This window comes from Debaryomyces hansenii (assembly GCF_000006445.2).
Source record: "Debaryomyces hansenii CBS767 chromosome F complete sequence".
Taxonomy (NCBI): Eukaryota; Fungi; Ascomycota; class Pichiomycetes; order Serinales; family Debaryomycetaceae; genus Debaryomyces; species Debaryomyces hansenii.
In genome coordinates, this window is record NC_006048.2 from 1,922,064 (window position 1) to 1,947,067 (window position 25,004).

The following is a 25,004-nucleotide window of genomic DNA, read 5'->3' on the forward strand; positions in this document are numbered from 1 at the left end:
AATTCTGAAAGTTAAAGTAGATAATGATCGCTATTGACCTTAAATTCGAAGAATGGCAATGGCAATATCAGATATCTACCACGTTCTTTGTATTTGGAATTTTGCCAACGTTATATTACATATATGCGAAATATATAACATCTAGGCCAAACAAATACAATAAGCTTGAAGAGCCACTAAAAATAGAGATTCCTATACCAGATGAAGCCAAAGCCCATTGGAAAGGTAAGAGATTATATCCACCAAATCTTTCAATAAGAATACCAAATGAACCAAACAAAATCCAAAGCTACTGCCCAGCAACCAGCCAATACTTAGGTACATTCACTGCTACTACGAAGGAAGAAATGAATCAGCAAATTGTTAAGGCTAAAGCAGCACAAAAGGTATGGGCCAAGTCAACATTTAGTCTTAGAAGACAGCTTTTAAAGACTCTCAGTAGATTTATCATTGACCACCAAGAAGATATTGCTCGGGTTGCATGTCGTGATAGTGGAAAGACTAAATTAGATGCTCTGATGGGAGAAATTATGGTTACGTTAGAAAAATTGAATTGGATCATTGCAAATGGAGAGAAAGCATTGAGACCGTCCCAGCGCCCAGGTCCATCTAACTTGTTAATTGGGTTGATGAAGAATGGAGAAGTGAGATATGAACCATTGGGGGTTGTTGCTGCTTTAATTTCATGGAATTACCCGTTCCATAATTTAATGGGACCAGTAATTGCGTCTCTATTTACTGGTAATGCAATTGTTATTAAATGTTCGGAGCAAGTATTGTGGTCATCAACTTGGTTTGTAGACTTAGTAAAAACGGTTTTAAAACTGTTAAATATAAATGAAGACTTAATTCAGTTATGCTGCTGTTATCCTGAAGATGCTGACTATTTGACATCCCACCCTGGCTTATCGCATATTACTTTTATTGGCTCAAAGAATGTTGCGCATAAGGTTGTCGAATCTGCTGCCAAAGAACTTACTCCTTGTGTTGTTGAATTGGGAGGAAAGGATTCCTTGATCGTTTTAGATGATGTTGTTGACTTGAAAGCTTTATCATCTGTTATTATGCGAGGTACCTTCCAAAGCGTTGGCCAAAATTGTATTGGCATTGAAAGAGTGATTTGTTTACCCAAAGCATACGAGACTTTAGTTGAAATATTGTCAGAAAGAATTGGGCATTTGCGTCTCGGGTCAGATATAGATCAACTTGACGAAATAGATCTAGGAGCAATGATTTCGGATAACAGATTCCAACATTTAGAAGATTTGATTTCTGATGCAGTAAGTAAGGGCGCACGCTTAATCCATGGGGGAAAACCTTATCAGCACCCAAACTATCCCCAGGGCCATTATTTCGAGCCAACATTATTGGCTGATGTTGACAAGTCTATGAAAATCTTCCAAGAGGAAGTATTTGGTCCAATTTTAACAATGATTAAGGCAACTGATGCTGATGAAGCAGTTGCCATATCAAATGCAACAGAATTTGGTCTTGGAAACTCTATATTTGGCAAGAACTTCCATCAATGTAATGAGATTGCTAATAGCTTGGAGAGTGGTAATGTTGCGATTAATGATTTTGCTACATATTACGTGGCACAATTGCCATTCGGAGGTATCAAGAAATCAGGGTATGGTAAGTTTGGAGGCGAAGAAGGTCTTACAGGATTATGTGTAGCCAAGTCAATAGTGATGGATAAACCAATATTGAGAATGTTAGGAATAGCAACCAGTATCCCACCTGAAATCGACTATCCTATCAACAGCGATAAGAAGGCGTGGGGATTTGTCAGTGCATTAAATACCGCTGGGTATGATAATAGATTGTGGGAAATTATTAAAGCATTTAAAAAATTAGCTAAAGGCGGCGCTTAGGCACCTTTTTGACTTAATCTGTGTACTTTTATATATTAATAAAAAGATGTGTATATTAACTAAACGTAAAATAGAAGTAAAAGTAAATTTCTACCATGGTTTGAGGTGAAAACCAAAACCAAAATATTGACCTAAACAGACAACATAGTCAAAATCCAAATATTTTAAAATAACCCGGTTTCAATGCGGTTATTTGGCCGCGTTGATGTGTATTTCAGGAGTTGGTTTGATAGCGGCATCAACTATCAATTTTACGACTGAGTCTTTCTTTTCATCGAATTTGCTTTTTATATCCGCTAATTCGCCTTCAACTTGGGCGTCTGCATCCTTGTCAATGGATTCATTCAATCCTTCATGCTCCTTCTCGTAATTTTTCAATTCAGTCTCCTTTTGTTTCTTGTATTCGTCAATTTCACTTTGTGCGTCTGCTTTAGCTGTCTTCAAACGATTAGTTCTGTACTTTCTAGCCTCATTGACAATTTCGGCAGCGTCCTTTTCAGTCTTTAACAATGCTTGAATACCAGATGACATATTTATTACTTTCTTTAATTCAATTGCTTCAGTACGAGAGTAAACGCATACTTATTCAAATATAAGAATGAAAGATTGAGGATAGAAGATTGTAAACACACACGACCTTTTTATTAGGTAGTAGACTTTATAGGCAATGGATTTGCAATTACTATTAAAACTATTAATTCTATTATACAATTGGTAATGTCTATATGAATATTGTATTTACAGTGATAGTGCTTGATTAATCCCAATAATAACCATTAGCAATAAATCTTAACATGTATTCGTCGACATGGCTAACACCATCTTCGTAATCCACATCTTCTAAGCTATCTGTCTTGTTGTTTATCTTTACTGTAGAATCAACAATTCCAGAGCCAGCAGTATCAGGACCAGGAGTTTGGGATGGTGTTGCCGTATTCGTGGCAGCTTTTGATTCTTCGTCGAAGTCTTCATCGTCAATAGCCACCTCCTTCATTGCCGCGTTTGCGGCTACTCTATCATCTTCATCTTCAGCTTGGGCCAATACGTTTTCTACGTTACCATAAGCGGGTTCAAGTGGTTTGTCCGGAATGTCTGCTACCTCCGCATCATTAACTAAATCTTTCACCGAAAATTTACCAAAGTAGTCGGTTGTGAATTCACCTTCTTGGATAACCACATTGTCCAACTGCCTTTTTTGGTTTGCTTTACGTAAGATATTGGATTCAATAGTATACTCAGAAACGAATCTGTAAATATGGACATCTCTACTCTGACCGATTCTGTGGCAACGATCTTGACACTGTTTATCCATGGCCGGGTTCCAATCTGAATCATAGAAGATAACTGTATCCGCACCTGTTAAGTTGATACCCAAACCACCAGATCTAGTGGATAAAATAAAGACTGGAATTTTCGAGTCTCTGTTAAATTTTTCTGTCAAAAGTTGACGATCTTCGATCTTTGTGGCACCATCAAGTCTCATATATCTATAACCATGAATGTTTAGGAATTGTTCTAGAATATCCAAGACTTTTGTCATTTGAGTAAAGATCAATGCTCTATGTCCATTAGCAGTCAAGTCCTGTAACAATGTTGCTAGTTTTTGCAATTTACCACAATCAAATTGCAATAATGATTTATCAGGAAATGCTATTGATAATTTCACTTGTGATTTATGAAATGGATTATCAATATTTTTATTTGCAACCTCATTCATAATTGTACGTTGTGTTGATAGAGGAATTAATTGATCCTTCAAATCTAATGTAACAACACTGGGTGTAAGTACTGAGTACTTTTCTATTACATCATCCATCTTTTCAACTCTTTTGGGTATTGAAAGAATAATATCGTTATATGCGTCTGTAAATGGCTGTCTTGGTTGAGTTGCTGTTTGAAGAAACTTAATAACAGATTCACCAAGAAGAGGAATTCTGTCACATCTCAAACTGTTCAAGTATGAAGCATGCTTGAGGTTATCTCTAATACCCACTTGTTCATTTGATTTGATAAATTTATAATATTCCAAGAAATTGTCTAAATTTGGTTGATCATATTCTGAGGCAGATATTAATTCATTCAATTTATCGGCTTGCTTGTCTAATTCGCTGGAAGATTTTAATTTACTAGTGGTTTGAGATGTGAAATAATTTAATTGATCAAGACTTGTGATATCCAAATTTAAGGCTTTTAAAGAAACTTGGCCTTTGAAACTATCGTCATTTAAATATTTTCTCACAACCGAGTCCGTAGATGCGAATGAATTTGCAACACATCTAGGCATAGCAAGAGATGTAACTATCGGCCGTACTTCAAATAAATCTGGATGATTACAAACTTTTCTCAATTGCATTAAACAATTGATGATAGATAAGAAATTCCCAGAAGCTAACGTTTCTTTGGTCTGAGCTCTAGACATGAAATCATCATATAGATATCTTTGTCTTTTAGAGAGACGACAATAGATAATATGCTCGTATTTACCAGGCATCTGTTTCTCGACGTCCTTTTTTAATCTCCGTAATAAATACGGTCTTAATACTTGATGTAGCCTTGATACCGTATTTCTTGTTTCCTCATCCATTCTTTGGGTAGTTTTATCATTTTCATCTATTACATCTGAACTAGTTCCATTTGATGTCTTCTCTAAAATTTTGTCGACAGGCCGTCCAAACCAAGTTTGAAAGTCTTCCAAATTTGCAAATCCATCAGGCATAGCTTGATTGACTTTCGAAGATGGCATCAAGAAATATAATAAAGACCACAATTCCATTAGATTATTCTGTAATGGTGTACCAGTCAATAACAATCTATTTTCAGTATTGAAATTCAATAGAGCTCTCCAACGTGCAGACCTAAAGTTTTTGATATTATGTGCTTCATCCAAAATCATATATCTCCATCTTCTTCTTTTAAAAGACTGGTGATCATGAACAACCAATTGATATGAGGTAATACATACATGAAAGGCATTCGGTTTATTCCAACCTTTTCTTTTTTGAGCTCTTTGCTGTGGAGATCCGTAATATGTCAAAACTTTAAAACCAGGAGCGAACTTCTTAAATTCCATTTCCCAGTTAAGCATAACTGATGTAGGAACAACAATTAAATGAGGGCCCCAAATGTGATGCTCTGCAGCTAAATATGCTAACAATGATATAGTTTGAATAGTTTTACCAAGACCCATTTCATCAGCTAAGATACCATTTGTACCATTATTATATAAACTTGCTAGCCAATTTAAACCTTGCTTCTGATATGGTCTTAGCGTGCCTCTTAATAATGGTGGAAGTGGAACATCCCTTACTTTTGAACCATTGACCTCTTCTTCAAGAACGTCCAGTTCATTTTCCTTCTCATCCATCTTCGGATCTTCAGAGGATTTCGGTGTTTTTGGTTCATCTTCCTCGTCCGTCGTTGACATATTTTCATCGTCTGAAACGTTTCCATCACTATCCGCACTTACATCATCATTGGAATCCTCTTCATCTTCCGTAGGCCCATTACCAAGTAACGCAGCTAAGCCAGTAGGTTTTGTACTATCTACTTGCTTATGATTAGATTCATCAACTTCGCTGTCGTCGTCACTTTCGCTACTTGAACTATCATTTAAGCTATCATCCGATACAGATTCTGAGCTGATTCCTTCATCTTCTTTAGAAAACTTTTCAATCAAAGTTTTTTGTTCATCTGTGTATTCTGTAGCTGCTAAGCTTGAAACAGGCTCTACAGAAACAGCATTGTTACCATACAACGCAACGAGGCCCTTATTAGCGTCAATATCCTCATCATCGCTATCTGATTCATGATTGGATGAATCAGATGAGATCGTTTTCGACGATGGTTCAATAGACTGATCAATATCTGCATATTTAGCTCTAAGTTCTTCAACAGTTAATTGCATATCATTCTCATCCATATTCACGTTCAGATCATCTCGGGCGTTTTGAGGAGAACCAGAATCTTCATCTGAGCTGGAACTTAAATGATCATCTGTTTCATTTTCATTTTCGGTATCTACTTCACTAATATCTCTAGATGACTTATTGAATTGCGCTTCTAATAGCTGTGTCGAATGCTCTAACATTTGACTCAAATGCTCTCTTCCCTTTATTTTTTTCAATTCTTCCTCTTTTTGTAATTGTAAGAAACGATAAACTTTACTAGCTTGTATCCATCTTTTCTTAACAGCTTGGACTGCCATTTTACTAATTCTTTTTAAATTCTGTTCTTTTTCCTTTGCTAGTCTTTCCTTTTCACCTTTCTTCTTCTTAAAATGCTGCTCTATCATTTGTGTAATCTTTTTAGTTCTTAATTGATGTTGCCTACGCATTTGCTGATGTAACCTTGAAAATGCCATACCATGACTCAAGAAATAGTCATGATGGGTAGAGTGGATAGTGACACCCTGTGTCTTTGGTATAATAGCTCCATGGGATCTAAATGGATCAACAGCTTGTTTCGTATTAGAGCTATGTGGTAGAACAGTTTTCCTTCTTTCTATTTTCTCGCCATTTAGTTCAAGACGTTTTTCAATAGATGTTTTTTCATATAATTTTTTTATGAACTGTTCTTGTTGGGTCATGATTTTCTCGTATTCCTCAAGTGTATTATTAAAATCTCCAGAACTAGTTTCATCGATTATAGCCGATTTATAACTTGCAAGAAAGTTTTGAATTTTAGCCTGAATATTTGGCGTAGTGTACGTTGTTTTTGAATTTGATACAAATTGTATTGCATCGGGATGATAATCAATGATTTCGCTATCCTTAGAATTAAATGATGATTCGGTATGATTTGGATCAGGCACCCAAGACGGTATATGCGAAGGATGAGTTACTATTGGGGGTGGGATAGAGTATTTTACAGCCTTAAGTTTATAATGCGTCCCCTCATCCATATCGCTTTCATATTCTTCATTCTGGTGATTCTCTTGAGCCTCTTCTTCTTCTTGTTTGACAACTTGCTTTTTCTTAATGATCTTTTGGTTACCCTTTGATGTTTTAGAAGGCTTAACAGGTGGCGAAGGTTTTATATGACTCTTCTCTAAGGTCTTCTTCGATTGTCTAATGTTCTGCAACAATTCAATTTCAAGATCTCTACTTCTTTTCAACACTTTCTCCTTAAATGGGAACTTCTCCAAAAGTTTCTGCTCTCTCTCATTTATGATCTTCTTTTGAAGTCTCAACGGAATATTACTTAAGTCTTGCTCATTAGAGTCAGCTCCCCAGGATATCTGATATTCAGGTTCCTTAGAAAATAAATCAAATATTTCAGGAACCTGTGATGTAGATGAGGCACGGGAAAAGTCATCCGGATTCCAATATGCTATTGTTTTATACTCTTTAAGTTGAAATAACTCGTTTACCGATAAATTAAAGTCAGTTATTAACTGTGCCAAATGCTCTTGTGATTCATCAAGTTCGTTATCTAGTTTCCGTTTCTTAATTTCCTTCTTAATAACGCCATTTCCATTACTATTGGGTATTTCCGTCTTTGGTTTTCTTTTCTGAGGTCCTTCAGGAGCTTTTGTCAGTTCATTAGAAGGCTCTATTTTTTGGGTAGAAATAACTGAAGTATTTCTTCGACGACTTCCGCCTCTTGCCATTTTTAATTAGACAAAGCAGTACGTGATAATTGTATGAGAGAAAAGATTGGCTATCCTTTAATATGAAAGATACCTTATAATATAATGATGAATTTAATCAAATCTTTTTAATTCAGATATGTTTCTGGTGAAATTACTGTAGATTATATTTTAATTTGCATCACGTGACAATTTCGAATTCTTTAAGGTCTCGAATGCTTAAGCTACGATAACGCCTACAAGGATACAAAATAATTAACAATGTATGATTCAAATGTGTCAAATATATAAGGTAATCATAGAAAAGTATGATGATTAAGATACGTAATTGATGGATTATGCGGTAAACTAATAATGATAACCAAAAGCTGAGAAACACCTGCTGAGTACTAATGTAACAGAATATACGTCGATGTAGGTACGAAGAATGAATAGGTGTAATTACATCAAGGTTGATGGGTACAACGAAGGAGAAAGAAGTTCAATCGCTGGACAAAGGGTTCACAGAGTTTAATCTCTAAGGAAATCAGCGTTAGCTTGTTCATAAGCCTTCTTGTTTTCTTCGATTTGGTTGTCATTAGCCAAGAATCCGAGCTCCTGTTCAGCTGTGGTATCTGGCTTAACTCTGTAGAAATATTCATCTTCTTTACTACCCGAACCCAATTCCTTTGCCAAACCACCAAATGGATATGACCTTGGCATGGCTGGTTTAGCAGGATTCAATTCAAAATACCATATAGCAGTACCAAACCCAATGATAAGTGAGAAAAATATACCATTATGCTTGAGGGCAGTCTTGTCGGATACAAATTGGAAATAGTCTGGAGACCAAATATCATAGTAATCTTCTTCAATATTTAATGGGTCATTGATGTTTCTTCTATTCTGTTGGTCATCGTACTTGACGTATGGGTCCTTGTCTTGTGCTAAAACTGGTTTAACATTATCGTAATCTGCTATTTCTGGACGACTAGGGTCAGTCAACTTGATAACTCTACCAGTATTGTGGTCAGTAATTGTGTTCTTTGTAGTCAAGAATCTGACACTTCTGCGAGAAATGCACCTGGAGGCATTCAAACCGATTCTAGAGAGCATTTTCGTAGTCTTAATAGCCTGTTTTGCAATAAAGTTGTTGTACTAAGTAGAACTATTTTAATGATTCTTTGTTAATGAACCAATGAAACGAACGAGAAAAAATCGACCAGGATTACAAATTACATAAGCAATTACATAAGCAACAAAATATATTTAAAGTTATTTACTGTGTTTTTGATGTATGGAACGGTGGCTACAAGGGGAGGAATTATCTATCGTGTATTGGGAGTCCTATTGACGGAAATATCAGGATCTAAATGTAGTAAACCCCGAAGTCCTGAAAAAATGGTGTTATGGTAGGTGGGACATGCGATGCCGAACCACCAATGTCCAGCAATCCCACGTCTGAAAATGTAGACATATCCAGGTAGATATGCTTGTAATATGCGATCGTGCTGCTTAATTCTTTGATTGTTGAGCTTCACCGAACTTGAGCTCCTTCATAGGTGACTTTTCTGAATCGGCAAACGCATACAATCCTTCGTAGCCACTAAGTCCTGAAGATGTGTACTTGATAGCGTATCCAACAAGCAAGTATACTGGAATGAAAGCAAGGAGAACTGAACTATTACGCATCGTCCAGTATGTGTGCACTGGAGGTGGGTTTATATTAAAGTTATGTTTGTTATTGAAAGCAGACTTGGCCGAAGCACTAGTGCTAGCTTGAGACTGGAATCTCTTGGACATTAAGGATCCATTGTTTCTCACAATTCTGGAAAACATCTTCAATATATAGTATTATGAACAGAACGATGCTTGTATACCTAGCTAGTTAAGCTAGTCGTTTATACCAATCAGAAGTGAAATTTATGAGGATTACATTGATAAACACACGACTCACTAATTTTAAGCGACATCAGGAAATACGACATTTCTATAGAGACGACATTTGGTTTTTTTTTGGCTGCCAAAAGACGAGTTTAACCGCTAGCAAATACAACCAAAGCTCTTCCTGTAATAGTCGAAATAAAGAAGAATACGGAGAAATTACTGCAGAGATGGAAGATATAGCTGGAGTACTAGAACTAGTGAGTATACAGGAAGAAATTCGGAATTCTTTTAAGGAAGATAATAAGAATATAATATTCTATGGAGGTCTGGCGTCAGAAAGCACATCATACGCTCTACCAAAATACGAAGGAAAATCAATAAACATAGAGGTGAATACGTTCATGAATACGACGAAAGAAATAATAAGTCAAATAGAGCCGGCCAAAGATTCAATTCAGAGCATAGGAAATGAAAATATTGATGAGGATAGATGCATGATAGCCATACGTTCCGGGGAAATAATTACTGCAGGAAGAGCAGAGAAGGCATGCAAAATGGTATTTCAACACTCCACTGTATCACTGGTGCATTTTATGGTTTGGGGAATTCAGTTCGATGCGGATAGCGTCCCATTGGTCTACTTACGCGATGTATCGCTCAATGGGATGTTGGTGAACGGAGAGACAGTAGGGCGTAATCAGACAGCTCTTCTCTACGATGGGGATATCATAGAAGTGAGATGTGTAGCTGTATTTAGGTTTCGGGAATTTGAATGTGCCCAATGGCTGCAAACACCAAAGAGACAGAGTACAATCAAGGACTGGACCATAAGCTACAGGATGTTGGGTTCAGGTTCTTTTGGATCGGTGTATGTCGCGAAGTATAAGGATGAAAAGAAAAACTTTGCAGTCAAGGTAATAAAGGGGTTAAGCAACTCAAATAATCCGTCGTTACGCCAGGAACGGTTTAAAAATGAAGCTGAAATTTTACTGAAAATAAACCACGTATGTGTACCATAATACTTTATTCAAACCTTTAATTGCCAACTGAAAACTAATAAATATAGCCTAATATAATTAAGGTCCACGATACCCTTTTACTTGACGAACATATCTACATTTTTGAAGACTTAATTTGTGGAGGGGACTTATTTTCGTATCTTATTAAGGGAAATTGCCTTAAGGCAATACCCGAGAACGAGGTGATTCTTATAGTATTCCAACTTTTGCAAGCGCTTGACTATTTACATAATCTGCTCCAAGTAATCCATAGAGATTTGAAATTGGACAATGTTTTGCTTAAAGCACCGATACCGTGTACAAAAATTATACTTTGTGACTTTGGCATTGCGAAATCGTTACAACGCTTGAATCAACGAACAAAAACCATAGTCGGTACCGTGGAATACAGTGCACCTGAGATATTTACTCTTGATAAAAGACTAAATGAACATAATAATATACAAGCCTTCACTAAAACATGGTTTAAAGGTGAGGGTTACGATTACAAATGCGATACTTGGTCACTAGGTATTATGATTCATATTATGTTATCCGGTATATCACCCTTTTACAGTGATGGCGACGAAGTTGGAATGGTCAAGAGTGCTAAATTAGGACAACTTAATTTTGGACGACACCAATGGCAAAACGTGAGTCCTGCTGCAAAAGATTTTATTCGAAAGTTAGTGGAAATCGATCCCATTAAAAGATATAATATTGATGAATGCATAAAACATGAGTGGATTTCAAAACGCCAGCCCCAACTACAGCAAATTTATGAATCGAAAATACTACATCAGTAGTAGACAAAATGATAAGCGGTATAATTGTGTGACATGAAAAGTCCTGCAGATAGTAGTAACACTCCAAAAAAATAGATGTGATAAACTAGAAAACATTACTTACCATCGATACAAAGAGATAACTATGTCACACTACAATTCAGGAGGAGGGTATAGATCACGGGGTGGAAGCTCATCGTACCAATCCCAACGTGATTATCGTCAATATAACAACAGTAGTGGAAACCACTATAGCAGTGGCGGATACGGTAATTACAATAAATATAACTCCAATCAATATCAATCACAAGTACAACAAAGAAAACCATACAATAGAAGTAATAATTATCAAGCAAATTATCCACCTAGAAACAACTATCAAAATTCGTATGATCAAGGTAATCATTCTGCAGAGAATCAAAACCAACTATGGATGGGTGATTTAGATCCATCGTGGGATGAAAATGCAATAAAAAAAATATGGTCAGCATTTGGAGAGACCCCAGTGGCAGTTAAGATAATTAGAGATAAATTTGCAGTTGACTCTACTGATTCAAAATCTAACGCTGGTTATTGTTTTGTATCGTTTGCGAACCAAAAGGCGGTTTCAACTGCAGTTTTGAAAAATGGTTTACAGATACCGGGATCTACAAAGGTATTTAAATTGAACTGGGCGAGTGGTTCTGGATCTACGATTCCCCAAGAAAATAACTTCAAACCAATAGGTAAAACACATAATGATTATTCGATTTTTGTAGGGGACTTGGGATCAGATGTCACAGAACCTATGCTATTTGAATGCTTCAATAAAGTTTACCCTAACCAAGTCAAACAAGCAAAGATCATGTTTGACCCAGTTACTAAACTATCCAAGGGATTTGGTTTCGTTAGATTTAGCACTAGCTTCACGCAACAAAAAGCTTTGAATGAAATGAATGGGACTATTGCCGGGAGTCGACCAATAAGGGTTGGGATGGCTGCTGGTAGCAGCAATAATGCAGTGGGACAGGACACATTTTCTAAATCGGAAACTCCAGTTGCTTCCAATGTCCATATAGCACAACCACAACCGTCATTGAATGCGCACACAGATCCAAACAATACCACTATTATAATAAAGGGGTTGTCATCTAAATTCAGTGAAGACGAACTATGTTCATATTTCATAGCGTTTGGAGATATTGTGTATTGCAAATTATCGTCCGATTTTAATTCTGGCATTATAAAATACTTTCTCCGCTCGTCTGCTGAATCCGCTTTATTATTTATGCATGGAAGTATAGCTAACGATTGCAGAGTAGTAGTAAATTGGGGTAAAAGTGATGATGCCGAACTGTCTAAGATCAATTTTATGCCAAACGATTCGAAATCCTATAACAAAGCGTCGCCAGCTCCATTGCATTACGGCTCATTTACTGAACACAATATAAGATTCGATAAATTAAGCAAAGAACAAGCGCTTAAAATTCGTTTGAATATACTAGAGGAGAGTGAGCCAATTCCTACTGATAAACTTAATGAAATATATATTAGTGGTAAACTACACAGAGATGAATTACTCGATTCTGCAACATTTTAGCCGAGTATATATATGTGCATTTAAATAATAATGAAATATTATAGATCGAGATGATCTTCTTCGTGTATACCTGGACAACTTCCAATCAAATCTTTCTGGTCCTTAAACGAACATCCGCAATAAAAGCAATAATGATGGCTATGCCTCATATATTTTAGAAGCCTCTCCAATTTATCCAAGGGTTCGGATAGTAAATATAGCTCATAGTCCTTATCAAGGTTTTCTCTATTCGTACAAGTTCGGGACTCAGGTTCTTTGTTTTCATCTATTCTTATAACCTTCTGGTTGAGCCTATTAGCCAGATCCTTTTCTATTATATCTATCACGTAGGGTCTCCATAGTATATTCACTTCTTGAGGTTTGAAAATGTTTTTATCATTATAATATTCTTCAGAATCTCCACTTAGTTCGAAACAAATTTTCATGGCCTTATTTATCATGAATTCATTTTTACTGTTGGTTTTCGATTTCTGAATACGGTCCCTATACCCCAGGACGTCTACCTCGGTTTGCGGTCCCGATTGACTATTCTGTTTAGAATTGGATGCTCCTATCCCTAATCTATTTGTTTTGATCAGTACGTCTATAGGGGTTGTTACTATTTTCTCATCTTTTCCCGCATTACCCAACGAGTCTCCAACCTTGAATCCCATCTTTTCCATAATACTGAGACCAATAGAGTTTTTTGCATGTTTGTTAGTGAATAAAGACTGGTTTAAAGCTTCTTCTCGTTTGACCTGTTGAACTTCGTCATATTTCATTCCTTCAAACCTCTTTGTGTTGGAATGATCTATCCCTTCTTTATCTTCATTGAGCAAATTCTCCGTTGAATATTTCATATAATCCTCTTCTTCATCATGTTCATTTTCACACCCACGCCTGTCAATATCATTATTTTTTATGGTATCAAATATAGGCGGCTTCTTCTTGCGCTTGGTATTTACAACCTTATGGTATTCAGAATCGGAATCAGAATCAGAAGAGCTACCAAAAACGTTAGGCTTCCTCTTAACCATCCCTATATTTTGTTGTTAGAGTAAAGACGTATTCGATATCAATTTTGTGACACTATGGAACCAAAATATTTCATAAATACCGTACTACCAAATATACGTAAAATCACTCAGTTTATTATAGGCCAAGTTATGATCCCTCATAAGAAGAACGATTCATCTTTCCTATCAGTTCCAGTATCTCGTGTGGGATCTACTCAAAGATTAAACCAGTTGGCGTCTCATGGTGTTGCTACTGGTAGCCCGAATGCATATAGTTCTATTCCATCTACACCAAGTGCATATGTTTCCTCTTCGTTAAATCCTACAAAAGGAATATCAGCAGGACCAGAATCATCTAATCAGATAATAACGAAAGAAGATAGGGACGCATTTGGGAAATTGTCTATAGTTGAAAAAGTAAATGAATTCGAACAAAATTTAACTAATCTCTCCTTCAAAGTTTCATCTTTTAAGGAAGACGAGTTAGCTCTGTTGATCGGCAAGTTGATCGAATTGAATGATATCATATGCTCTGAAATAGGTGAATTAAAAAAGCATCGAGATTTGGGTATACTTATTAAAGGCCTTAAAGACGACCAAGCTCATTTAGATAATACCTCGAAAATTATATTGAAGGAGTTAATAACATATCGAAATGAGCTAAAAAAGTTACCACGATTACCTTCGAATAAAAATAAAGCTTCAGTATTTCCAAGTCCAAATGATAGTAAAGTGGATGTAAATGAGGTTTTGAAGTATGCTCTGAAGCTTTCTAAATTTACAAAGGCACCACCTACAGTTTCCAATTTACCCTTTCAAATTCATCCTAATAATTACGTATGGCCTGCAGAGGATGCTTTACGAAGGGGCATGCTAGCGATGAGTTCGATAAAAGTAGACGATATAATCAACGCAGAGTTAGGGGAGGACACATTGGAGGTGAAGGAAGAAGCAATAAAGAAAGTTGAAGACAATAAAGTTGAAAGTATAACGAATTCACCACCTGCAGAACGTAGGGGATCTTTTGGAGAACGCACAGGTGAATCAAGAAAACAAGAAAGCCAGGGTGCTCTAGATTTAGACTTGTTCGATCCTGACGAAGAAGATTTTTCAGACTAGTGTACCAATTCTGGGCATATTATGTATTTGACATCTATTTATAAGAATCAAGTCATTGGGACTTAGAATGGTCTCCGAATAATTCACTTGGGTGCTTGAAAGTACCAGTAGCCTTTTCACCCCCTAATATACAATCTAATTCTAATTGATTCGAGTACAATTGACCTGACTTTAAATGGTCCTGTACTAAATCAGCTAATCCTTCAATGAATTCTTCATTTCCATTCAAGGATTCAGCTCTCTTGACCTTTTCTGGATTTGTACACTCCTCTTGTAATTCAATATCTAATTCGTGCAATGTTTCAATATGGTCAGAGGTAAACGCAACAGGGACCAATACAATTCCCTTGACATCCTCATTCTTCTCTAATTTTTCAACAATTTTAGCAGTCTGTCCTCCTAACCATGGTTTTGGGCCTACTTGGGATTGCCATACTAAACGATATGGGTTCTTGAATTTAAGATTCTCCATAATTGCATAAACAGTACTTGCAACTTCGGCTGGATAAGAGTCTCCTCTGTTAACAATTTCCATAGGTAAAGAATGGGCCGAGAACATAACAATAACCTTATCCCTATCTTGTTCTGGAAATTCTTGCAATTTATCGTTAATATGCTTGCTGAACGCATTAATGAAACCTTTTTGCTTTGGCCACCTGTCAATAAAAGACCAATTGATAGAGCGTTTGCTATCAAGCTCTAAAGTCTTTCTGTATAATTCATTCATAGATGATCCTGAAGTGGAATAAGAGAATTGTGGGTACTGGGAGAAAGCAACTGCCCGCTTAATACCATCATCCATCATTTGCTTCAACGTATGCTCAGTCAATGGATTAGCATAACGAAATGCCACGTATGGTTTATGTGGAGCTGTTTCTGGATTTGTCTTATCTAAGATCTCACAGACTTTCTTACATTGATATTCAGACCAATATCTAATTGGTGATCCGCCACCGATATCATCATAATTCTTTTCAATGGATGGAGTACGACGTCTTGCAATAAATTTAGCCAAAGAGTTCTGAAAATACCCTAACGGAATCAAATCCTGATCAGAGAACAATCTTAACAAGAAGTCATATGTGTCTTTAGTTTTCGAAGGGCCTCCCATATTCATGAATACAATTCCTGTTGGTGATCTTGCACCGCCACTAGTAGAAAGAGAACACCTAAACCAATTACTTGATTTTCGAAGAACATTAATTCGACTAGTACTTAGTAACATTTTGACGTAGTATTCTTAGAGTATATACAGATCCTAGGTATCCTATATACAATATCCAAGACAGAGTAGTCCTAACTTCTAGCATTAATTAAGAAATGTAGGAACTAAATTTCATATCGAGCAGAATTACACAAAATCCTGCGATCGAGACAGATGGAGATAATTTACATATTATGGCTTAGATAAAGCCTATCTCTGACTTTAAATCATCAGCTTTGCTTTTTGGCTAAGAAATCTTCTTTTTTGACATGAAAAGTTTCCTCAATTTCGTTGGTGAAATTGTTGTACGCATCTTTCAAGCCCTCGAAATCATCATCTTTAAGATGTGAAATACGTCCTCGGAACGAAGTCCATACGTCACCTAATTCTTTCAAATCTTCATCTATATCCTCTTGGTCAATGGATTCCAATATATCAATAGGTGGTACGCCTAAATTAGGACTTCTAAATCTTTCATCCCCCTTTTCTAAAAGCGTACTTACAGCGTCTCGGGCTTTAGCTGCTTCTTCTTCAGATAACTTATGCTCAGGACGAGCAACATCATCATTCTTCTTGAGTGAGTCATGATGAGACCTACACCACGCAGTGAGGGATTTGCTGTAAGGACCCTTAAATGCAAATATAGTTATGAAGGTCGCAATCTGGACATAAAAATTGACGGTCAGCCAGCAGTAAAGCGATTGCTTAAAATCCAAAATCATGAAAGGCTGAACAATAAAGCCGAATGCCAATTGTGTACAAACGTAGCATACCGAGTCATATATCTTTTTGGTTGGTTTTGGAGTGACACCATCTTTCTGAAGGAACATAGGACGAAAGTTATGGCGGTAGATTTTACCTATAGTCTGTAAGAATGCTCCCATTACAAAGGTTAAATAATATCCAGGTCTAGTTCCATGCCAAAATGCACTTGTTAAAAAGGTAAAAAGAGTACTCTTAAAGCCAGGTTTCTTACCTTTCTTCGCAATTCTCCTATGAACATAATGTTTTAACCACTTATTGGTGTTCATATTCCAAGATTCTAAACATACATGGCAGTTTTGTCCAGTTTCAAATTTATATGGATCAATATTTTGTACACGGTCCCATTTGAATGAATCAGTCTCAGAATCGTATCCATTATAACCTATACCACATTGAATACATGAACCTTCTGCAATTAGCCAAATTGTATAGTATGGTAACCTATGATAAAATCCTAAAGCCCACAAATAAAAGATACGGTATATGAATCCATGTTCCTTAACAAATTTACCACCTAATACGTACTCAAGACTCACATATTTGGACAAAACAAGTAAGGCTACGGCCCAAAAAGCCCCTTGTATAGTTTTCTTAAGCGCCGGAATACCACTTCTTGGGATCCTACGCTTTCTTCTCTTTCCTGGACGTTTAGAGTCGGGCACGTCATCAAATAATGTAGAATGAATAAACTTATCATAATCCGCAAAGTCAAAAGCTGGCCCTGTTAATAATGAAGCATAAAAGAAAACATAACCAAAGTAAGAGAGTAAGTTTGGATGCTTTTTAACGATACGATCTTTGGTGAATGAGGTTAACGCTTCTTTAGATTGCTTTGCATCGTAAACGTTCCAACCAAAGGCAGACAATTTCATAACCAACACCATTTGAGCACCTGTTATATCGATTTTTGCAGGATTATACACTTGAAAGAATTGTTCATGGAAATGGCTGTAAGCTAAATGGGTCATTAAAAAAAGGAAATTGATCCACGGCATTGATGAGGTTCTTACATATCTGGTAATAAAGTAACATCCCAATGATGAAAAAAGCAAAGTCTGCAATCCAGAATACAATTCCAATATACCGAAGATATAAAATGCCGAAACTGAGATGTTGTATGCATTTTTCAAAGCATAATTTTGATCTGGTAACCTCTTGAAGATAACGCTAAATGGAAATGATAGCAATGTACATAACAAGATTTTCAATTGCGAATCAGGCAACCCTGTTGTTTCCAGGAATTGTGTAATATAGCTTTGGAGCTGCTGTGATATCATCCTTACAACTCCTATAAGTTAAGCAATAGAGTTTGAAATTATACAAATCTTCACTCAATATATAACGAATATGATTTCACTACTTTTTTTTTCTTTGCATGTGCGGAGGTGATTCAAACTTATATTGACGTTATGCCATAAATATATAATTATATAGAGAACAAAATCTATTGTCTTGCCAGAACCAAAGTGTAACCACCTTCGAGGGCGTGATTAATATTTTCATTTTTATAAGGTATTGAATTCAATACGAATGCAATATCATTCCATTGAGCTTCATTCTGGCATTTCAATAATCTAACTAATAATTTATCAGCCAATTGTTTCTGGTGTTTTTCTTTTTCTATGAAGCCAACCAAGAACTTAACAATACGCTTCATTGCATCTTTAGAAAGACTATCGTCGTTTGATAAACCACTAAAAATATCGATGAAACCATTGTAGATGGCATTATCTTTAGTTGCCAATTCAGTAAAGAAAAGACGGCACATGTCGCTGATACCCTGATCAGGATTTTCTAGACATTTAGCCATAGAGGATAATTGTCCTTTAACTTTAACTTGTCCTGCTAGAATTAAGAAGGTTACAGTCATAAGACACGTTCTCTGTACCATTATATTACTATCAGTAAGACGGCGGTATAAGAAATCGGTATTTTCATCGACTAAGTTATTGAAGCATACTGCCATATCACCTAGGCCTAAGACGCAGTTACATCTGATAATTGGATCTGGTGATTTTTCCATGATTGTAATTAATAATGGCAAGTTATCCTCACAATATTTGGAAGATATACACATAAGCTTGGCCATGCATAGAACTGCTGATCTCTGTAACGACTCGTTATCATACCTTTTATTATTCGAACAAATTTCTCGAACTAATGGTCCAAATTTGGCAAGTAATGCTCCTTCACCATATAAAAGTTCTCTTTCTTTGATATAAACCACAGCATCAGTGAAATCATCTTCTGAAGTACCACCGATCATTTCCAATTCATTATCATTACTTTCATTATCATTATTATCTGATTCTTTATTCTTTGAACTTTCAGCCTCATGCTTTTTCTTTTTAAATTGAGTCTCTAGCTTCTCTAAATGTACAATAGTTTTTATCGCGACATGTCCCACTATGAAGAGAAGCTGAGATAATGCGATAACCTTTGATTCATTTGCTGTTTTTTCACCAAAGACCATAATGCATTTCTCTTTAATTAAGCTCGAACAAACCTCATCTGGTTTGCTTGATGCCTGGTAGACAGCACCGATTGCTTGTTCGGCCACACTATACCATTCTGGATCATCACTATATGATAGAAGTACTTCTTTTAACTTTTCGATGGCTTCATCTTCTCTTGCAATTTTGAAAGAAACGATTCCCTTGTTTTTCGATACATGTGGAACTATTCTTTGCAATGCAATACATGAATATCTTGATAAAACCAAATCACTTCTTCCTCTATCACCCAAACCAACGTTTAATAGAGCATCTAGGCCTCTGAGAACGATCTCATGATCGGCCAATGCTAACATGCCTAAGATAATGATGGATCCGCGGCATTGTTTTTTTGTAAATTTAGGATTACCACTTTGTTGTGAATTTTGATCAGCAAAGCTATATATCTGCCAAAGAACGTTGATTACTTCCTGATTTATTAACTTTTCTTCGTACATAAAACAAAGTAACTTTTCCAATGACGCCAAATCGGCTACTGACGCCGCAAAAGTCAATTCAATCAAATTCTTAGCAATATGAGCTGCCTGTTGGGGAAGAGAATATTCAGAAGGAGCAACTAAGAACAAATCTCTGTAACAGTCAACTAAATGAGATGAAATTGACTTACCTTCATCTGATGAACCTTTCATCCACACCAAATGAAGCATTCGACGAATACCTAACCCTGCATTTTGGATATCATACGCATCTGCGAGAACTAGGAAATCCATCGATTCCAAAACTTCGTTTCTATTCTTTGAAAAAAGTAATCTTGAAACAATATTGGTACCACTTTGTAAAATTTCAATAAATTCAACTGCATCTTGATAATATTGAACGGTAAGCTTTACTTTAACTAGAACATTTGTATCTGGTAAATTTTGTTCCTGTTCTATCATGGAAGCATTTAGCTCATCGTGATCGATACTTGATTCACTCTCGTTAGCTTCTTCATTTTTATCTGCATTACTTGCATTATCTTCTTTATCGTTATCTTCATTTCCGTCATCTATTTCCATATCATCACCGTTCTCGTCATTTTCTTCATCCTCCGATATTTTATTTAGTCTTTTGTTCTTTTCTGGTGCAACAGGAATATACTTTTCTAATTCAGCTTCAGCTTCGTCCAATTTAGATTTCCAAAACTCATAAGAAAGTTGTGTGCCATGAACGGCAGAAAAAGGATGGGTTAATACAAGCTTCGACATTAATTTAATAGAGTTTCTTCTGACCAAAGTACTCTTATCATCAAGTGATCTAACAGATAGAGCAACAATTTGTTGCCTTCTTGCAGTGAATTTAACTGACAAGTTACATATCTTCGTCAATGCCTGTATAGCCTTGGTTCTGACATATGGATTCTGATCTAAAAACCTTTCTTGAAGCAAATCTAAGAGCCCATCTATTTGTTGATTACTGTTGTGACTATCATTTCTCTCTGAAGATTCACCCATAACCTCTTGGTTCTTTATGATATCTACTACAATGTTACCGCATGTTTCGACAACAGAACATCTCAATGTTTGGTTACTATTATCCAATAATTGGGCAATACATGACATTTGTTTCAAAATTAGCCTTGGACTTAACTCGGACAATTTAATTAAGAATTCAGATATCGACTTCGGTCCATTACTATCGTTAGAGTTGAACTCAATCAGAGAAATTTCACGGAGAACTTCTTCCGTTAATACATTATAGTCGTATTGTTCATCCAAAATATGTAGTAACTCTGCCATGTAACCTGGTAAATGAGTGTAGTACATAAGAGATTGTAAAACAGAATTTTGTATGACACTTGCATGACCATGAAATTTCACTAAATTTGCAATACTCTTAAACATGAGCATTCTGATTGAATTCACCTTCATTCTCTCCGGCACTTCCATCAAGTGAAACATTGGCCTCGTAAATAACTCAATAAACAAGTCTTTCTCTGGAGTGGTTACAAATATCTTTGATAAGTCAATTTTGACGATACTGGTTATGACATCTACTGCATCTTCGACTTGCGTGCAATTTGCTTTCCATTTGCCCATTGCCTGGGAGCTGGACGAACTCTTCGATTTTGAACCACTCAAATGTGCTTGCCCATGGTCCTCTTTACCCAAATATATCAATAGCACGAATAACAAGTAGCCATATTTCTCTAAGCATGCCTTAAAAGTATCAATCGAATCAACAAAGTCCCCACTTTCAATACTGTTCGAACATTGATGGCTCATCGTACTTAGAGACGATGTTATTAAATACGCTAATTGCTTCTGATGTTTCAAATCAAGTGTCTTGTACCCATGTGTAAGCTCTATCAAGTCTTCTAGGAGCTCTGAGTTAAAGTTTATTGATTCTGGATTGTTGGCTAGTGAATTTGTAACTGATTCTAATTTGGAATCAATATCCGATATGTCTATGGAATAATCCTTTTCCACATCAAAACTATTGAAGTAAGTCGACAAGTTAAATTCCATGATATATTGGCTGTTTATCTTCTGAATCTATCTATTAATTGCCTATACTAGTCTTAAAATCAACGTTTTGACGCTGTGTACATTTTTTTTATCTCAGATCAAAGTGCGCGTAGTCATCTTTTGGTGATATTTCCAAACAACGTACAAGATACTATACAAAAATGAAAATGATTTATATTACCACAAATGAAGCGGTCTAACTAAGATATAGTACAAGTATATATAACAAGATTGTTAATCCTTCAATTTGGCATATCCTTTTAAGACAGCCTTCTCTGTCCCCATTCTTTCGTCTTCTAATGCACCTAAAAGATCTTTCATAGTAACAGAATTACCAGACCTTATCTCACGGAAACGTAACCCATTATCACCTCTAGCAGCAATGATTGAACTTTGTTTGCTTTTCCCATCTTTCTCACTGGCAACCTTACTATCATCACCGCCACCTGATCCAGCATTGGCAGTCATCCAAGAATACTTCTTACGGCCAGGATTCATTGTCATCATTGCAGCAGTAGCATTAGCTGCTCTATGTAACGTTTCCTCGGCCCCAGCTTTACCATTTGCAGGGTCTCCATTGCCAGGATCAGTACCATCCTTTTCTAGGCCTAGGGCCATGCGCTTTGATACCCTTCTTTCCTCCATTTCTTTCTGCTTGGCAGCGAGATTTCTGAGCTCCTTCGAAAGCTCAGACCTCAGTGCAGGGTTAGACATGGAAGCCGAACTTGATGCAGTCTTTTTATTCTGTTTGGTATTGGTGATTGTTGGTATTCCTCTTCGACGGTGACGTGACAAAATGATGGTCTTTGTTATTATGTTGGATAGCCAGTTTTCACAAGAAGTCGACATTAATTCAAGTAGCTCGGCATCCTGGTAAAAGTTTTGCATAACGCCATTTTCCCTGGCCACCCTTTGCATAAATGCTGCCACATGATATGGACTGAATAACGAGGTCTGCGCAAATCTTTGTCTAGGAGGTTGCTGTGCCGATGGGAATCTTGATGATCTATTTAAATGTTGTTGCATCAATAATTCCTCTTCGTGTTGAATATCGACCCCCGCGGCCGCCAATGCGTCATTTAATTTAGATGGGTCATTGGTATGCAATTGCTCTTTATTACTAGTACTTGTGCTCGGAATTCTATCGATACTGGACGTATTCAATCCTTGTATCCCTTGAGGTTGAGGCGCTAGGTGGTTCATTCGATTGGTAGGTGGCATTTGCGAGTAACGATTCAAGGCTTCCTGCTTGTTTGAGAGACCATTAATACCAAATTCTTGCTTTAGATTGGTTCCATCGTACGTGGCCCTTGACGAGTTACCTACAGGTGTCTCCGACCGACTATTCGTCTTTGAAAGTGGTGTAGGTCTTGGTGTGTTATTTGGAGATGCCGACATACTTGCTGAGTTAGTCGTCACTGACATATTCGGTACCGATCCAGGTCCACTAGGTGTGTCTACTTGTGACCCATTGTTTGCATTTGTCGCCTGTTCAGCCTCCAAAAAATTCGTTGGCAAATTGTCAAAGTCTATGTCAAGCGGGTCGCCTTCCTTCGGCAATGTAGCATCGAAATTTTCAGGCCCCAATTCTCCCTCCTGCGCATTATCATTATATGGAGTTGAATTGCTTTCGCTACCACCAAATCCTGGGAGTGGATCGTTGAAAATGTCATTAAGTTGGTCATCATGGCCGCCCAACTCCTCTGTTTTCTGTCTTTTATTTTGCATGTCATCATTCTCATTAGCCGCTGAATCCACGTTTCTTTTATGCGACAGCAGTTCTCCGCCTGATACATCCGACATCCTTGATAATATATCTCTTTATGATGTGTGTATCTATACAGCTATTATTGCTAGTACGTTATTATCATTCAATTGCATTTAGTGGACGTGTGAAGTTCGATTAATGTCATCAGTCCAATCACGTGACCGAGCGATGATTTTTCATAAAAAAATTCATTTTGGTTGCATTATGGCTATACAGTTAGACCTATTTTCTTGGATATTCAGGTATACATAGACACAATAAGTATATATAGCATGTCCAACACTAAAGCCAATGTGGCCACATTTGAAGGTCATCGTAATCTTAGGTTTCGTTTGATCCTTGCGACGTTAGCAGGTAAAGCAGTCAAAATAACGAAGATCAGGTCCGATGACATGGATCCAGGTTTAAAGGACTACGAGGTGTCATTCCTCAGACTATTAGAGTCTGTGACAAATGGATCTCAGATCGAGATTTCGTACACCGGTACCACTGTCATCTATAAACCCGGTATAATTATAGGAGGACAGGTTACCCATAACTGCCCTACTAATAAGCCTATAGGGTATTACTTGGAGCCTATGTTGTATCTTGCACCATTTTCAAAAAAGAAGTTTTCGGTTGTTTTCAAGGGATTAACTGCTTCTGACAAAACCAAGGACGCAGGTATAGAGGCCATCAAATGGGGACTTTTACCGTTAATGGAGAAGTTTGGAGTGAGAGAAGTATCATTGCACATTTTGAAACGGGGTTCACCCCCATTGGGAGGAGGTGAAGTTCACTTTATGTGTAACTCGTTAATTCCTCAACCGATGACGATACATGCTCTTGAATCTCCAAAAATTTCGGCCATCAGAGGTGTTGCTTATTGCACTCGTGTTTCCCCTTCTACGGTCAATAGAATCATTGACAGTGCGAGAAATATATTGAGACCTACAGGAGTAGAAGTAAATATAACGGCCGATGCATGGAGAGGTGACAATTCTGGTAAATCACCTGGATTTGGTGTAACTTTAGTTGCCGAGCTGAAAAAGGGATGGAGAATCTTAGCTGAGGGTGTTGGTTCTCCAGGAACACTTCCTGAAGATTTAGGTGAAAGAGCTGCATACGAACTACTCGATGAATTAACCAAGAGTTGTGTTATTGGAAGAAATCAAATTTTATTAAGTTTGTGCTATATGACAATTGGAAAAGAAGATATTGGAAGATTGAAGTTGCATAAGGACCAAATTGATGACAATTTTGTGTGGGCTTTACGTGATATCAAGAACGTTTTTGGAACGGAAGCTTTCTTGAAAGATGGTGCCGAGGAAGCGGTGCCTGGTGAAGAGGATTACATGACACTTTCCTTAAAAGGTATAGGATTCACTAGTGCCTCTAAGAAGATTGCTTAATCGTAATACTTATATAAAATTTGTAATATAGATAACTTAATTTTAATATAAACTTATTCTGCATACTTAAATATGAAAAGATACATAACTTTTAGTATGCTATAATGCATACG

At 36.7% G+C, this 25,004-nt stretch overlaps 14 protein-coding genes across 14 annotated transcripts; 5 read left to right on the top strand and 9 right to left on the bottom strand. All coding sequences in view use genetic code 12, as the record gives it.

Moving 5' to 3' along the window:
* Positions 1-23: 23 nt before the first annotated feature.
* DEHA2F23144g (DEHA2F23144p) lies at positions 24-1,874 on the top strand (the record flags this gene model as incomplete). The annotated part of the gene is made up of 1 exon (XM_461347.1): positions 24-1,874. One exon carries the CDS (start codon positions 24-26, stop codon positions 1,872-1,874), a length of 1,851 nt encoding a protein of 616 aa, XP_461347.2.
* Positions 1,875-2,063: 189 nt separating this feature from the next.
* Positions 2,064-2,405, bottom strand: DEHA2F23166g (DEHA2F23166p; the record flags this gene model as incomplete). Its single annotated transcript, XM_461348.1, has 1 exon — positions 2,064-2,405. One exon carries the CDS (start codon positions 2,403-2,405, stop codon positions 2,064-2,066), a length of 342 nt encoding a protein of 113 aa, XP_461348.1.
* A 226-nt stretch (positions 2,406-2,631) lies between these two features.
* On the bottom strand, positions 2,632-7,482 carry DEHA2F23188g (DEHA2F23188p; the record flags this gene model as incomplete). Its single annotated transcript, XM_002770837.1, has 1 exon — positions 2,632-7,482. The coding sequence occupies one exon, from the start codon at positions 7,480-7,482 to the stop codon at positions 2,632-2,634; it is 4,851 nt and encodes a 1,616-aa protein (XP_002770883.1).
* Positions 7,483-7,971: 489 nt separating this feature from the next.
* DEHA2F23210g (DEHA2F23210p) lies at positions 7,972-8,556 on the bottom strand (the record flags this gene model as incomplete). Its single annotated transcript, XM_461350.1, has 1 exon — positions 7,972-8,556. The coding sequence occupies one exon, from the start codon at positions 8,554-8,556 to the stop codon at positions 7,972-7,974; it is 585 nt and encodes a 194-aa protein (XP_461350.1).
* A 399-nt stretch (positions 8,557-8,955) lies between these two features.
* Positions 8,956-9,279, bottom strand: DEHA2F23232g (DEHA2F23232p; the record flags this gene model as incomplete). The annotated part of the gene is made up of 1 exon (XM_461351.1): positions 8,956-9,279. The coding sequence occupies one exon, from the start codon at positions 9,277-9,279 to the stop codon at positions 8,956-8,958; it is 324 nt and encodes a 107-aa protein (XP_461351.1).
* Positions 9,280-9,728: 449 nt separating this feature from the next.
* Positions 9,729-11,131, top strand: DEHA2F23254g (DEHA2F23254p; the record flags this gene model as incomplete). The annotated part of the gene is made up of 2 exons (XM_461352.2): positions 9,729-10,331; positions 10,409-11,131. The coding sequence occupies 2 exons, from the start codon at positions 9,729-9,731 to the stop codon at positions 11,129-11,131; spliced, it is 1,326 nt and encodes a 441-aa protein (XP_461352.2).
* A 124-nt stretch (positions 11,132-11,255) lies between these two features.
* Positions 11,256-12,689, top strand: DEHA2F23276g (DEHA2F23276p; the record flags this gene model as incomplete). Its single annotated transcript, XM_461354.1, has 1 exon — positions 11,256-12,689. One exon carries the CDS (start codon positions 11,256-11,258, stop codon positions 12,687-12,689), a length of 1,434 nt encoding a protein of 477 aa, XP_461354.2.
* Positions 12,690-12,727: 38 nt separating this feature from the next.
* DEHA2F23298g (DEHA2F23298p) lies at positions 12,728-13,705 on the bottom strand (the record flags this gene model as incomplete). Its single annotated transcript, XM_461355.1, has 1 exon — positions 12,728-13,705. One exon carries the CDS (start codon positions 13,703-13,705, stop codon positions 12,728-12,730), a length of 978 nt encoding a protein of 325 aa, XP_461355.2.
* A 54-nt stretch (positions 13,706-13,759) lies between these two features.
* Positions 13,760-14,803, top strand: DEHA2F23320g (DEHA2F23320p; the record flags this gene model as incomplete). The annotated part of the gene is made up of 1 exon (XM_461356.2): positions 13,760-14,803. One exon carries the CDS (start codon positions 13,760-13,762, stop codon positions 14,801-14,803), a length of 1,044 nt encoding a protein of 347 aa, XP_461356.2.
* Positions 14,804-14,855: 52 nt separating this feature from the next.
* DEHA2F23342g (DEHA2F23342p) lies at positions 14,856-16,028 on the bottom strand (the record flags this gene model as incomplete). Its single annotated transcript, XM_461357.2, has 1 exon — positions 14,856-16,028. The coding sequence occupies one exon, from the start codon at positions 16,026-16,028 to the stop codon at positions 14,856-14,858; it is 1,173 nt and encodes a 390-aa protein (XP_461357.2).
* Positions 16,029-16,237: 209 nt separating this feature from the next.
* Positions 16,238-18,049, bottom strand: DEHA2F23364g (DEHA2F23364p; the record flags this gene model as incomplete). Its single annotated transcript, XM_002770838.1, has 1 exon — positions 16,238-18,049. The coding sequence occupies one exon, from the start codon at positions 18,047-18,049 to the stop codon at positions 16,238-16,240; it is 1,812 nt and encodes a 603-aa protein (XP_002770884.1).
* A 167-nt stretch (positions 18,050-18,216) lies between these two features.
* Positions 18,217-21,732, bottom strand: DEHA2F23386g (DEHA2F23386p; the record flags this gene model as incomplete). Its single annotated transcript, XM_461359.1, has 1 exon — positions 18,217-21,732. The coding sequence occupies one exon, from the start codon at positions 21,730-21,732 to the stop codon at positions 18,217-18,219; it is 3,516 nt and encodes a 1,171-aa protein (XP_461359.2).
* A 234-nt stretch (positions 21,733-21,966) lies between these two features.
* On the bottom strand, positions 21,967-23,535 carry DEHA2F23408g (DEHA2F23408p; the record flags this gene model as incomplete). Its single annotated transcript, XM_461360.1, has 1 exon — positions 21,967-23,535. One exon carries the CDS (start codon positions 23,533-23,535, stop codon positions 21,967-21,969), a length of 1,569 nt encoding a protein of 522 aa, XP_461360.2.
* Positions 23,536-23,772: 237 nt separating this feature from the next.
* DEHA2F23430g (DEHA2F23430p) lies at positions 23,773-24,891 on the top strand (the record flags this gene model as incomplete). The annotated part of the gene is made up of 1 exon (XM_461361.1): positions 23,773-24,891. The coding sequence occupies one exon, from the start codon at positions 23,773-23,775 to the stop codon at positions 24,889-24,891; it is 1,119 nt and encodes a 372-aa protein (XP_461361.2).
* Between the last annotated feature and the right edge of the window lie 113 nt (positions 24,892-25,004).